A 13,732-nucleotide genomic window follows, 5' to 3' on the forward strand; every position below is an offset into this window, starting at 1 on the left:
ATAAATTATCTAAATATTAGGTAGTAACCTGATTCTGATCCTGAGCTGGATTATGCTGTAGAGTGTATTTTTTCTTTTACTGAGTATAAAATGAATCAATGTCATGTATATGGTTATTACAGTCTAATGAACATGTGCAGACCTAACAAGACTCTTAGGGGGTGATGCAATTGTTTTGTGGGCAACGATAATTAATGGGGACCCAGTATTGCAATTCAATTGTTTTGGGTACCCATTAATTATCGCAGTCATCGCAACCAATTAGACCGGGTTAAGCCCTGTAAAACAGCTAAATCCATCTAAAGTCCTGGTTGGGGGCACCCTAACTACAGTTTGGGCACCCTAACCATGGGCTTGTTGCACATTTTTGCTAGCACCCATATGCAGTACACACAGCAGCTCCTGACTTCTTCCATCTGCTGATGTTTGTATATTTAGAATTCTAGATTTTATCTTGAGATTACATCTATATAGGACATTTATGTCTCATTTCTATACAATTTTCACTTGAATGCACAAAGCACACATGGGTGTCACTTTTAGTAAATCTGTCCCCAGTGCCTTTAGTCAGTCATTCTGGAAATGTTGTCATTGGTTCGCTGCTGATAACACATTCTTTGTCCTTTGGTTTTCATATTGGCTAGGAGCAGATTGCAGTCACACCTTGTGACCCATTGCAGCAGCAGCAGCAGCAGCAGCGACACTATGGAACTTGTTACCACCTATAAATCGTGAGTAGAGTATTTGTACGTCATTATTTTAAATATACATTCAAGTGTGGTTAATGATCTTTAAAATTAACATATGAGGAAAACTTGCAGTTGTTATATACTTAAATGCATTAAATTATATTGTTTGCCATTCAGAGAAGGCTGTATACCCACTACCATGGGGTCTGCAGTCTGAGCAGTGTTCTATGTGTTCTTCTTGCCAGTCATGGATGATCCCTCTCTTGTGTTCAGCATACAAAGCCGTGTCATTTATATATGAAGGATAAAACAAGTGCCAATTAACGACCAGCTGGGAAAGTGACATACAATTGGCTACTAATATTCTTTTAACTTTAACTGCTTATTACTTTTTTTTTTCGAAATACCTGACACTTTCACTCTCTAAGCCCTTTATGTGAGTCGTTATCCAAAGAACACATGGTGACCACATCTCATATGTCCTGTTATTGCAAATAAAATATCTTGTTTCAGAAAATATATCCCTGTTGTTATCCCTGAGGACTGAAAAATGGAGGAAATTCACAAAATAATTGAAAAAACTAAGTTAAAATAAAAACTCAGATAAAAGGGGGCTATAGTGAATAGTACATTGTATTGATTCACAAGTATTCAAGCATTAAAATTAATAAAATATCACTTAAGGAAAAGAAAATGAATACTTTGTATCTTCAGACATGGAGCTAGATTTCTGTGTGGATCAGATTTCTAAACTCAGGCAGAACTGGGCAAACATCATTTACAGAAGTCTTCTATGATAGGTGCTTCAGAATGAGCAATTACAATTATAGCAATATGATCAGCACTGGACAAAGGACCATCTCAGACTGGCTTTCGGGTATATGCCTTTTCCTAGTGCTGAGGACCTTCAATATTTGCAGCAATGTTGGATTTTAGTAACATATTTGGGTACATAGTCTGGGACCCAGACTGTACTGGAGCCAGAATTTCTCCAATCTTTCTCTGTGGTGCAAGTATGAATTTGAAAGTTTAGGGTTATGATTTCCTACATATTTGAAAGCACAGTTTATTGCAAAATAATTTAAATATTGCGTCTTGGTTATATTAATATACTTGGAATGATAAGTGCGCACAATGGCCCTTGGTTTATTTCCACTCATTCCGACAATTTTCAAACTTTATATTGATTATATAAACATGAATGTATCAAGTTTGTTTCAAAATGACTCAAGTTTACTCAACCTATACAGCATTAAAAGGGTTAACATAGATTGCCATGATAATAAAAGCTAAAATATTTTCCTAGACACTCGCAGCCATAAAAACATTTTATGTCAACTCTGAGTTGGTTTTGCTGTTGTTGTAAACCTGTTCCTTCCCCCCACATAAAATCTTTTGTAAAGATAATTACCTTCTTTACTACCAATATCCTGCGTTAAAAGCCCATCATACTATGTTCTGTGTATAAATTGTAGGTCGATGACCATTTCCTGCGCCATGCCCTCTTGTGCAATAAGTAAGGTGTGCGTGTATGAAATGAGTGTGCATGTTTCCCATGGGGTGCTCACAAATTATACATATATAGGATGCAAGCTAGTAGTTTTAAAAATAAATAGGGTAATCTAATAAGTTATTTCAATTAAGTAAACTTTTTTCAAATATTTGTAAAGACAAAGGCCCTCATTCAGAGCCGTACGCTCTGAGCAGAGCGCACGCTCTGAATGAGGGCCGGGCTCCATGAAAATGGAGTGTCCTCCTGGACGCTCGTATAGCTGTGGGTCACCACCCACAGGCTATACGAGCGTGCATTTTGATGGCCGCGATGGTCGTGACCATCGCGACCATCGAAATTGCGAGCCGGAGCCTGCGGTTGAGGTTTTCAACCGCAAGCTCCGGAGTGATTTTGGCTCTATCAGAGCCAAAATCACCCCCACTGACATCACAAGTGATGTCAGTGGGCCGGCTTTTGACGGGAGGCGTTACCGTGGGAACGCCCCCGTCAGAGAGGCACGCCCCCGGAACGCCTACCAAAGGGGGCGTGCTGTCAATCAACATTGACAGCAAGCCCCCTTTGATCGGACACAACGAGCGAAGGACTTTCCTTCGCTCGTCGCGTCTGGCGCATGCGCACGACGGAGCTCCCTCCGTCGTGCGCATGCTCAGTCCATAACATCGACCCACTTGCGAGCGGACAGCCGCTCGCGAGTGGGTCTGAATCAGGCCCAAAGATGTAAGGGAAAATAGTAACTACTATGTCTATGGTACATCGCAAATTCATAGATAGCATTATTATGTATTTAGTTCAGCCCACCAAGAAGGCTGCTTTCATAGGGATATACAACAAGTGTATTGGAGCATACACACGGTCAGATTTGTCAGATCTGTCAGATGAACGATTTGAACGATTTTACCAAAGATTTGAACGATTGAACGATTTGTGACTGCATTAAAATGAATGGAATCGTCCACGTCTGTTTGCAAACACATCAGATGTCAGATATCGTTATCTGACCATCGGGAACACGCATCGTTCATCGTTCAGGCATGTCAGATATGTCAGATTTTCCTTCAGATATGAACGATTGAACGATTTTTTAAATTGTTATCGTTCAGATCTGAAGAAAAATCTGACCGTGTGTATGCACCATTAGGTAATAAGGCATTCATTAAAATAAAAAAGTTTGACAGAAAGGTAAAATAGAAATTGGCAGGTGAAATCACAGCATTTTAGGGGAACTATACAGCTATTTCAAACCATTTCTATCCTGTATAAAGTTACTGCCTTTGGATCCAACAACTGTTTCCAACCACATGGATGCATTGGCAAAGGACCCATGAGATAAAATACAGCTGTTGGCTGACAAGTCATCTCTTCTGCGCTACCTCTATTCTTTGATACATTTGTCTAGCTCACATGTTGTGCTCTCTTCTAATTTATTATTTCTGTAAAGATGAACACTGTTTGTTTTTCATCCATGGTATGTCTAGTCTAAACTGTGGTCGCTGCAGCCCGAGCAGCTATTAAAATAGAGATCACTGGGTTTATATATCATGCAGTGAAAAGCATGGCGAAGTGGACCAGTGGGGAAGTTGCCCATAGCAACCAATTAGCTTTGAAGTAGAATTTTTCAAGTACAGTCTATAAAATAATAGGTAGAAGCTGATTGGTTGCTATGGGCAACTGGTCCACTTCTCCATGCTTTTCACTGCTTGATACATAAACCCACTGTGTTTAGTTATATTTGTTTGTTAGTCTTTTGCCAGTCTGTAAAAAAATTCACAACACAATTGAAATGTATGATTCACAGAACTTTAATATATGTTTCATGTAACTTCTATTTTTTTGTAACATGTATGATACTGCAAAAAAATGCTACACGATCAGACATTACAACATATCACATATTCTTTGCTAATATTTATTGTAATAACCTTCTATTGTATTAAATAAAGTACAGTTTGCAAATAAAAAAGATAAAATGTTCAATAGCATAAAACCCTTATAAACTCCAATTTGCAAACTAAGCATTGTGCTAACTAATAATAATAATAATAATAATAATAATAATAGTACATTTATTTCTATAGAACTTTTCTCCAATAGGATTCAATGCGCTTCTGAATGCCTTAATCAGGTATTTCTTTGCTTTGTCCTTGAGCAGGGATAATGAAGTTTATAACACACTGATAACTAGAAGTTAAAAAATTGCTGAACCCATATTTTACATTGTTATAAGTAAGTTTTCTAATTGTATTATTTTAATTTTACTTTTATGTGGAACACTGATGAGTGCATTGAATTGAATAAAATCAGAAAACTTATTTGTGGTGCTCAAAGTCAAGTTGATCGTACTGCCCAATTCATTAGCTGCTGGAACCCCACTTGCTAATTATCAGAGGCAGAATTTTTCCTTGCAGTCTCAGGAGCTGCAAGGAAATATCTGCCTTAAAATGCAGATTCTGCATTTAAATGTGCAGGGAAACCCATTGAATCTACATTTTATATGTAATCAATGGGTTAACATGGAAAAGGCTAATTAAATGAATAGCTATTCTCCACACAGTGCAGTCAATTAGCTGCGGTGTATATTCCTTGGCTAATTGAATTCCCCCCCAAGACTATTAATTCATTATGTACTGCAAAGTAACTGCAGCATGAGACACTGAATTACTCTACCTTGGTGGTGTCACTGGTCCTAGAGAATTATTTGTTGAGGAGAGTGCTCTGTGCTGTCTCCTTTGCTACAGGGTCCCTTGGACTTCTTCTCTTATTGAAGGAGGTGTGCTGATGCAACGAGACCACCAACTTAATGCACTACTGCGCATGTGCAGCTTGTCTGCGTGTCTTCTTCCTCCCTCCTCCATTAGAGACAGACATGTCCCTGACTCCTGAGGGAAGCTGTGCCTACAGACACTATAGAGCCTGCAGATATCGCTGTGTCATCGCCACTAGTCACTGTATCAGGGGTGTAAATTCATGCCATGTTCCCAGATGTGAAATAGATGGTGGTGCCCCACCCACCCCCTTGAGGGCTCCGGCTTGTGCATGCGCAGTAGCACAGCTGAGGAGATAATGAACGAAGTAATCCCGCCAGTTGTGGATAATCTCCAGCCACTTCCCAGTTCTCTTCAGCCTCATCTCCCCTTGCATCTCTCCAGCCTCATTTCCCCATGTTTCTGCAGCTTCAGAGCTGTAGTGTCGCTCCAGCCCCCCAGTGTCTCTCCAGTTCCTCAGTGTCTCTCCAGCAACAGCCAGCCCCCTTCTGTCTCTCCAGCCCCCCAATGTCTCTCCAGCTAAAGTCATCCCCTTTATGTCTCTCCAGCTCCAGCCAGCCCCCTTCTGTCTCTCCAGCACCACAGTGTCTTTCCAGCTCCAGCCAACATCACAGTGTCTCTCCAGCTCCAGCCCATGGCTTAAGCTCACAGATACTTCTTCTTGGTTTTCTGACTGTTCTTCTTCACGCTGCAGCTCCTCTGCCTTTCACATTCCAAATCTTCAGGCACCGCCTGCGACTCACAATAATAAAAAAACTTTATTGAATCAACTGCCAGTGGTGCCTGTAAACAAGAGACAGTGGCGCCCTAGACCCCACATAGATCCATCTATAACCACAGGCCTGCATCACTGCAGTGATCAGCAGGTTGCAGGCAGCAGTTATTGATGGATTTATCTGTGTACCCCTTGTACTGCCCCTGTCATCAGGTCTGCTCTTTGATGCCTCCCTGTCAGCAAGCATCCGCAGTCCAATGACTCCACTGCCTCTGGGAGCTCAACCACTGCTCTGCATACATTCCACTGCCACCACTGAGTGTATGTACAGGTTTGTGCACCAACATATATTGCACACTACCTGTGTTAACCTGTTCCTGGCTGGACCTGTTGCAATTATATTTTTGCATTAACCCTGTGTTGACTTGCATCCTGTGTTCGACCTGGTTAATAAACCACTCTCCTCACCTCCCCTCTCTTCCCCTCCTCACTCTCTGCCCTTGACTTCGCCACCCACTTCACATCTAAAATTTAATCCATCCATCAGGACATCACGGGCCAAATGTAATAGGGTGAGAGTTTAGAAAATATGAGAGTTTAGCAGTAAACTGTCACATTGGCAGAGTTTTATCTTCAAAATGGGAAAACATCTGGATGAGATTTTATATTGTGAGAGTTTTTTGAGTCTGAAAAACATGCAAGTTTTCTCTGTTGCTTTGTGACTCTATTACATTGGCCGAATTTAACAAGTGTGAGAAAACTCTCACAGTTTCTAAACTCTCACCCTATTACATTTGGCCCCACATCCCACCAGGCCCAGATCATCCCATTCTCCTCTTTCCTAGCATGCCTCTCCCCATTTTCTCCATCTAATTACCCACTCTGACTTTCTTCACCCCGTATCTGGAGATGAAGTCATGGCCCTAATTCAGTCCTCACCCCCTTCCACCTCCCCCTTTTGATCCTATCTTCTCCCGCCTCCTCCACTCCCTCTTTCCTGTTGCCTGTTCTCATCTTGCCCATCTCTTCAAACTCTCTCTCTCATTAGGCACTGTTCCATCTGCATTCAAGCATGCCCATGTTTCCACCATTCTGAAAAAACCCACCCTCTATCCTGACACTTTTTCGACTGCTCAATCTCTCTCCTCCCCTTTGCCTCCAAACTACTTGAGCGATTCTCTACAACTGCCTCATCGTCTTACTTTTCTTCCCACTCCCTGCTTGACCCATTTCAGTCTATTGTTCTCTCCAGGGCCAGATTAAGGTCTGTGGGTGCTCCTGGGCAACAAACTTGTGGGGGCCCATATTAGTAAAAAGATATATATATATATATATAACAGATGGGTGACAAAAAGCGCCAATAAGGTTTATACCAATAGGGTCACTATAAATAACACCTATTATACACTATGATACAACCGCCACAATTGCCCAACATATAGGGGCGTTAGCTTAAATCAGTAATAAATTAGTACTGGTATCATACTAAATACATAAATAGTCGGTACAGGGAATTGACTAAAAAAGCGACTTAGCGTGTTGATTATTATATAGATAAAGTGCCGTGCAATAATTTAAATTAAAAAGTACACAATATTGTGATACTGCAATAGGTTACATAGAGATTAAAATATAGGTGCTGTGCCTAAAAAATAGTAAGACGATAGAACATCGATGAAACAGTGAAATACAATAATGATAAAAAAAGTTATATTTAATGAAGTAAAAACATGAAGAAAGCCATCCACATAGTATAAGACATAGTAAGATGTAAAAAATCTTAAATAAATAGTAGATACAAAAAATACAAAGAGATTCAAAACAAGGAGCTGCTTATCTGATTAAAAAGAGTAGATAGTTAATGAGACAGGGTATAAAGGGTCCAACGTGTTTCGTCCACCTTGGATTAAAGCATTGAATATGAATATGCATAGAATATGTATTGATGCATAGAATTGATCTTTTGCATGGCACTGGTAAATTCTCTACATAAATATACACAGTTATACTGTGTGTGCATGTATAATTATATAAGTCAGGTGCATAAATATTGGGACATTGACAGAATTTTCATATTTTGGCCTCTAGTCACCACCACAATGGCTTTGAAATGAAACAAACAAGATGTGCTTCAACTGCAGACTTTCAGATTTAATTTGAGGGTAATTACATCCAAATCAGGTGAACGGTGTAGGAATTACAACGGTTTCTATATGTGCCTCCCACTTTTTAAGGGGCCAAAAGTAATGGGACAAACTAAACAATCCTAAATCTAACTTTCACTTTTTAATACTTTGTTGCAAATCCTTTGCAGGCAATTACAGCCTGAAGTCTGGAACGCATAGACATCACCAGATGCTGGGTTTCATCCCTGATGATGCTCTGCCAGGTCTCTACTGCAAATGTCTTCAGTTCCTGCTTGTTCTTCATCAAGTGAAATGCATGCTCAATTGGATTCAGGTCAGGGGATTGACTTGGCCATTGCATAACATTCCACTTTTTAGCCTTAAAAAACTCTTTGGTTGCTTTTGCAGTATGCTTCGGGTCATTGTCCGTCTGCACTGTGAAGCGTCGTCCAATGAGTTCTGAAGCATTTGACTGAATATGAGCATATAATATTGCCCGAAACACTTCAGCATTCATTCTGCTGCTTTTGTAGTGTGTGTGGATACCCACAGCTTAGCGAGCGGCCTGAAGAAAAACAAAACAAAAAAACAAACTCCCTGATTCAGAGCGAGCGCTCGCCAGCAGCGAGAGGCTCTGAATCAGGCTCTGAGTTTGGGAATCACTGCTGGGATCCAGTCACAATGTTGTCAGTTACCATGTTAGGTTTTGGCTCTAAGGGTTAGTCACTGAACCCACCGCTGCATTTCTGTTATTGCCATCTACGGAAATGAAGAAAAATTTATGAAAAATTCTTTAATATTTGATACAACAATTTTCAATGGTCAATAATTTAAAAATATTAAGTTAGTTCTTACTGCAGTGAGACAGTTATTCCAGGGAAGCTGCCTCAGGGATATATTTTGTTTATAAATTGAGGAAATAAGCGATTTATTTTAATTGCCACAAATATGGGTGATTCAAAAATATCTGTACCCTTTTCTGAAATCGGCCTCCATATCTGAAAACAGAATGTCAGCCTGGATTTCTATGCAATGGTTTGTTTTTCAATAGTATATTTGCTGTCATTTTGGAGAATAAACCCCAAAATGAAATGGAATCATGAGGACTGATTGTTAGAAGCTGGTTAGCGGGAACCTGCCTTTGTAGTAGTATTCCTTTAAATGTCCCAAAGTAATTCTTAAATATGGATATCCTGGTACATTTGTTTTCCTATTTTTCACTGAAATGATCATTGGTTTAGCAGTTTTTCTTTAACCAACTGTTGGGTGTAATGCGATTGCATTTTTTACCCATCTATTCTGTTGTATGCAAACAATATATTTATTACAAGTTCATTAACAAATAAGTTTAATATATACAATTTTTTTTTCTATAAGTCTCACCGCCACCAATGACACCGGAGGTCAGATGAAGGACACTTGTATAAAATCTATGCGAATGGACCTCTTTGTTCATTATTCACTTATCCCTGCGGTAAGAGGTGCAATATTTATTTTCTTCAATGTTATAAATACATATCTGCTATATACTCAGCATTCTTACTACACTTTAAACATATCATAGCACTGAGGGAGCTAGAATATTGTCTGGGTACAGTAAAAAAAATCAGAGTTATACACTACGTGAAAATGTGCAGTAAACTAGAGCAACTAATTATTACTATTTTTTTTTTTTTTTAAATGCTGCACATTACCCTAAATTTTCAGAATGTAAATATAGCCCCAAAATGACCTTGGCACCATTCATCACAAAATGCTCCTGCAAACTTCTCACTTGCTCCACAATTATGTACATGCCACTCAGACTCACTTGCTCCAAAATGTCACCATATGCCCTGAGACTAACATTTGCCACAAAATGCACCCTTATACTCTCAAACCCCCACTTGCCATAACTCTCCCTCAAAAATCCCAATTGCCTTAACATGCTGCCACAAAAACTCCTACACTTACCTTCTCATAACATTTAGATCCCCCACATGCATCTTTAACCTCTCTATATAACCCCACATGCAGAGCCAGATTAAGTCCTTACATCTACCCTCAAACAGGGGGCTGAAGGCAAATCTTAATTCTTCTCAGCTTTATTACTTTCCCTTGCAAAACCACTGAAGTAAACAAATACCAAGCTAATTGCTGATTGGTTGCTACAGTTTAAAACAAATCTGTATCTAATGGTAATGTTAGTAAATGACCCTCACAATCTCTTACATTATTATTTAGATTTGCCAGGTAAAAGTTAATTTTGGTAAGACAGGTATTCAAGCGTCGTACTCCATTTTTAATTTGAGACGATTCTGAATTACAAAGTCTTAAATTTGGAACATGGTTTTACATTTTAAACCTTTGATTCAGTATTATCTGATTGGTAAAAGAAGGAAGACCATCACTAAATTTGTGTTTAATAATTTACTGATATTCTATAACCAAGTGTTACACTGCTCAACCTGTTTTAATTCTATAATCAAGTGCACTAACACAGATACAACCACCTTACACAGAGTATGCCAATAAAACAGCAGAACAAAAATGCCAATTTGGGGGTTTTACCGTATATCTCAGATGTACTAAGCACCGGAATGCATCCCGGTGGATAACGCCATCTTCAGATGGCATTATCAAATAGAAGCCTATTGGCTTCTTTTCGAGACGCCCTCTGAGAGGGATCCAATTGGATCCCTTGTATCACCCCCAATGGCGCAAGTGTTCTTCTGCGCATGCAGAGTGACTTCTGGGTGTTAAACCTGGAAGTGCCTCTATCCGGGGGCATCGCAAAAGACAGCTCTTATCGGGAGAGTGGTCCTTTGAGTTGCAAATCGCATTTCTAAGTACACACCGCAATAATCAACTGTGGTATGTACACGATGAGAGGCGGGATGTACCACATTATGGATGCGATGCTTAGTACATCCAGACCATTTTCTCTTAATGTAACATGGCGTTACATAGCTTAATTCAACCTTGCCAATATGCAACAAATACTGATAGAGCATACCACTAGGTAGTCTGCCAAACACCTTATTCCAGTGGTTATCAAACTCGGTCCTCAGGACCCCACACAGGTCACGTTTTCCAGATCACCACCAGCAGGTGCACAAGTGCACTCATTACTCACTGACACATTTTAAAAGACCCACAGGTGCAGTCATTATTTTACTTGTGATTCTGTTAGGAGACCTGGAAAACATGCACTGTTTGGGGTCCTGAGGACCGAGTTTGAGAACCTGTACATTATTAATTTCTAACATCCTAGCACTTGCTCTTCTGAATACACAATTGTTACTTTCAGATGTACTGTATATTGTTTATTTGCTGTTTATACTATTTACATTGATTCTATATTTAAAGTATGAGTACAAGAAATGCACTCACAAGATAAGTTCCAAGCTCAATAAATGAATGCAACGATTGTACAGTTATAAAGTTCACTACATGAGAAAAATGTACTGAAACCATGAGACATATGTAACAGATTTTGTATCATTCTTGTGGTTTTTTTAGGCTCTCATTACGATTCTATTATCCTATCTCCAACGGCGAGCAAAGCATCAAAAATCTGTGGGCAAATTACCAATGGCCAAGAGATTTGGCATAGTTGTGTAAGTACTGCCTACCCTTCTTCAGGTTTAGTCAGATAGGCAGGAGTCCTTCCAGGATTATTAAGTGCACATGTTGCACAGTATCTAGATCAGTCCAAATAAAGTCTAAAAACCCCAAAACAATTACCCAAATTTACTTTTGCAGTGTAAATCGGCTATAATTATTTGGTTCTGTCTCTGTATCAAGTGCCTCAATGTGCCCATGATGGTTTCAGATAGATCATATGAACTTACAGTGGCTATCTCAAATAAACATCAGGAGCTTTCATAGTAACACAATAGTGTCCCCCTACAGTACTTGATTCTATGTGCTAGGGGATAGAAGGAAGAGGAGCTGGGCAAGCTTCCTATCATTAAAGTCACTGTGTAAATAGATGACAAGCAGTCCAAAAGCCTCATTAAACATTGCTCTTTAGCTGATTGCAAGTTCACTAGTGCAGGCAAAATATGGGCACCATAAAGGTTGTACTGTTACCTGAATCCAAGAGTATTTGTGCTATTTGTCTTAGCAGTGTACCACACTGAACATTATACATAAGGATGTAGTGTCGGAAGTGCTACTGATGGGCTAATGGTTCTATATAAAAGAAAGGCTTTTTCTCAGGATTTAAGCTGGACAATGCATAAATTATTATTATCTATATTTAGTACAGCGAAAAGTACAGGGAAATCACTGATATCTTTGCCTTTTTGTTTCTCTGTGCTGACTCCAAAAGCTTCAATGGGGCATGTGCACAAACATGTTGAAAGAGGAGTGCACTACTGCGCAGACTCCCTCTTAGTGTCCCTTCAGGGAGGCTTCTTTCCCTGTACCAAGATGGCCACTGTATGTAATACTGTGCCATCTTGCCACTGTGTAGAGTGACATGTTGGGAGATGGATTTCTCCTATTGTACTTACCTTGTGTGAGACAAGGTAATACCTTCCAAATGCTGTTCCAGTGTTCTGCACCGCTACCTGGCTGGTGAGCTGTATGAAGCCACACTCCGCTCCTGACCGTGTATATGTAACAGTGATTACGCCTGTACCTGCTACTTCTGAGTAAACCACAATCACTGGTTAAATACTGTACAAGGGCTGTTCATAATTTGGGTCATCCACTGGTGTGTGCCTATCAACTCGGCAGATTACAACACCTGCGCACAGATCATTTCCATTAAAAAAAAAAGCTTCTTTCTAAAACATAACTCCATCTCTAGAGGGCGTTATATCAGCCGGCACTGGAGAAAAGCTGGGAGGAGACAACTCTCTTCCTGCTTTCACCCAGTGTGCATCACTTTCGTGGGTCCCTCAGACTTGTTCTGCTTGTGCAAAAGTAGGCGCATGACCACTGTGCTCAAAAGTATATGTTGCCGCCCATAGGATTTGTGAAGGCTGCAACCTCATTGAGAGACTATTGAGATTGCCTACTTGTCTGCACCCAATATGAATTACAATATGAATACATTTGCTTGTTCTTTTTTCTGGTGCATTGGATGACATTTTGGGCCACCTTTGCATGCTGCATCGTGTCTTGTCAGAGCACTGACTATGTCACTATGGTTCTCCCTTTCTATTAAGGCAGTTTTCCAAATTATTGTGTTTTTACTATGCTTGTTTGACTCATATTGGTTGTAACCGCTACTTGCCTAGGGTTTCATGGCAGGGTATCTTCATCTCTTACCCTATAAATACCTTTACATAACCTAACTCACAGTAACTCAGTCTCCCTCCCACATCAGAGTCTTGTTGATTAAATCAGCAAACTCAACAAACAGATGTCAACTCAATGCACAGGCAGATTACCACAAGTGGAGCAGATGTGTAGCTGCAGCATGTGGCAGAGCTGTAGTGTGAGGTCTGTATAGAAGCACATTACCCCCTACCTACAGGCAAGCCCAGAATGAGAATGTGAGTGGTTCCTCAAAGAGGAAGCAACCCGTAACCTCTGTGCTACATTTGCCTGTTCCCTAAACGCTGATATGTGAAAGGCAAAGAAAAGTCCTAAGGACCTAATTAATAAGCCTTAAATCATACACAAACAGATGTTTCTGCATGGTTTAGGGATTGCTGGAGAGGGTCTATCTGATCTGCTGTCCGGACATGACTGTAATAGTAAATTGCCCCATTAAGTCATCTGTTATGGCTGCAAATAGTGCTGATAACAGATGTTACTTAATAGGACAATAATGCAGCCAGTGGCAAACAGACGTAAATATGATTGGGAGATGAGAAATACCACTCCAACAAGAAAGACTCAGCTCCTTGGTCAACAGAGGCTCTGCAACATTTGAGGTGAATAGGTAACTACTAGTTGTACTGTATATTTGTATTGGCTGAAAAAGAAAA

At 40.0% G+C, this 13,732-nt stretch overlaps 1 protein-coding gene across 3 annotated transcripts in view; it reads left to right on the forward strand.

Annotated features, from left to right (window-relative positions):
* The first annotated feature begins 658 nt into the window (after positions 1 to 658).
* The window catches only part of LOC148540508 (stimulated by retinoic acid gene 6 protein-like), a 110,506-nt gene continuing 97,432 nt past the window's right edge, over positions 659 to 13,732 (forward strand). For all 3 annotated transcript variants that reach the window (XR_015869553.1, XM_088444096.1, XM_088444101.1), the window contains exons 1-3: positions 659 to 731; positions 9,183 to 9,279; positions 11,307 to 11,404. Coding sequence is in view for 2 of the 3 variants with exons in the window: in XM_088444096.1 (XP_088300222.1) it covers positions 706 to 731; positions 9,183 to 9,279; positions 11,307 to 11,404 (221 nt within the window). In the remaining variant the exon portion in view is untranslated. The remainder of the gene's footprint in view (positions 732 to 9,182; positions 9,280 to 11,306; positions 11,405 to 13,732) is intronic.

This window comes from Taudactylus pleione, unplaced genomic scaffold (genome assembly GCF_031769625.1).
Source record: "Taudactylus pleione unplaced genomic scaffold, aTauple2 ptg000019l, whole genome shotgun sequence".
Lineage (NCBI taxonomy): Eukaryota > Metazoa > Chordata > Amphibia > Anura > Myobatrachidae > Taudactylus > Taudactylus pleione.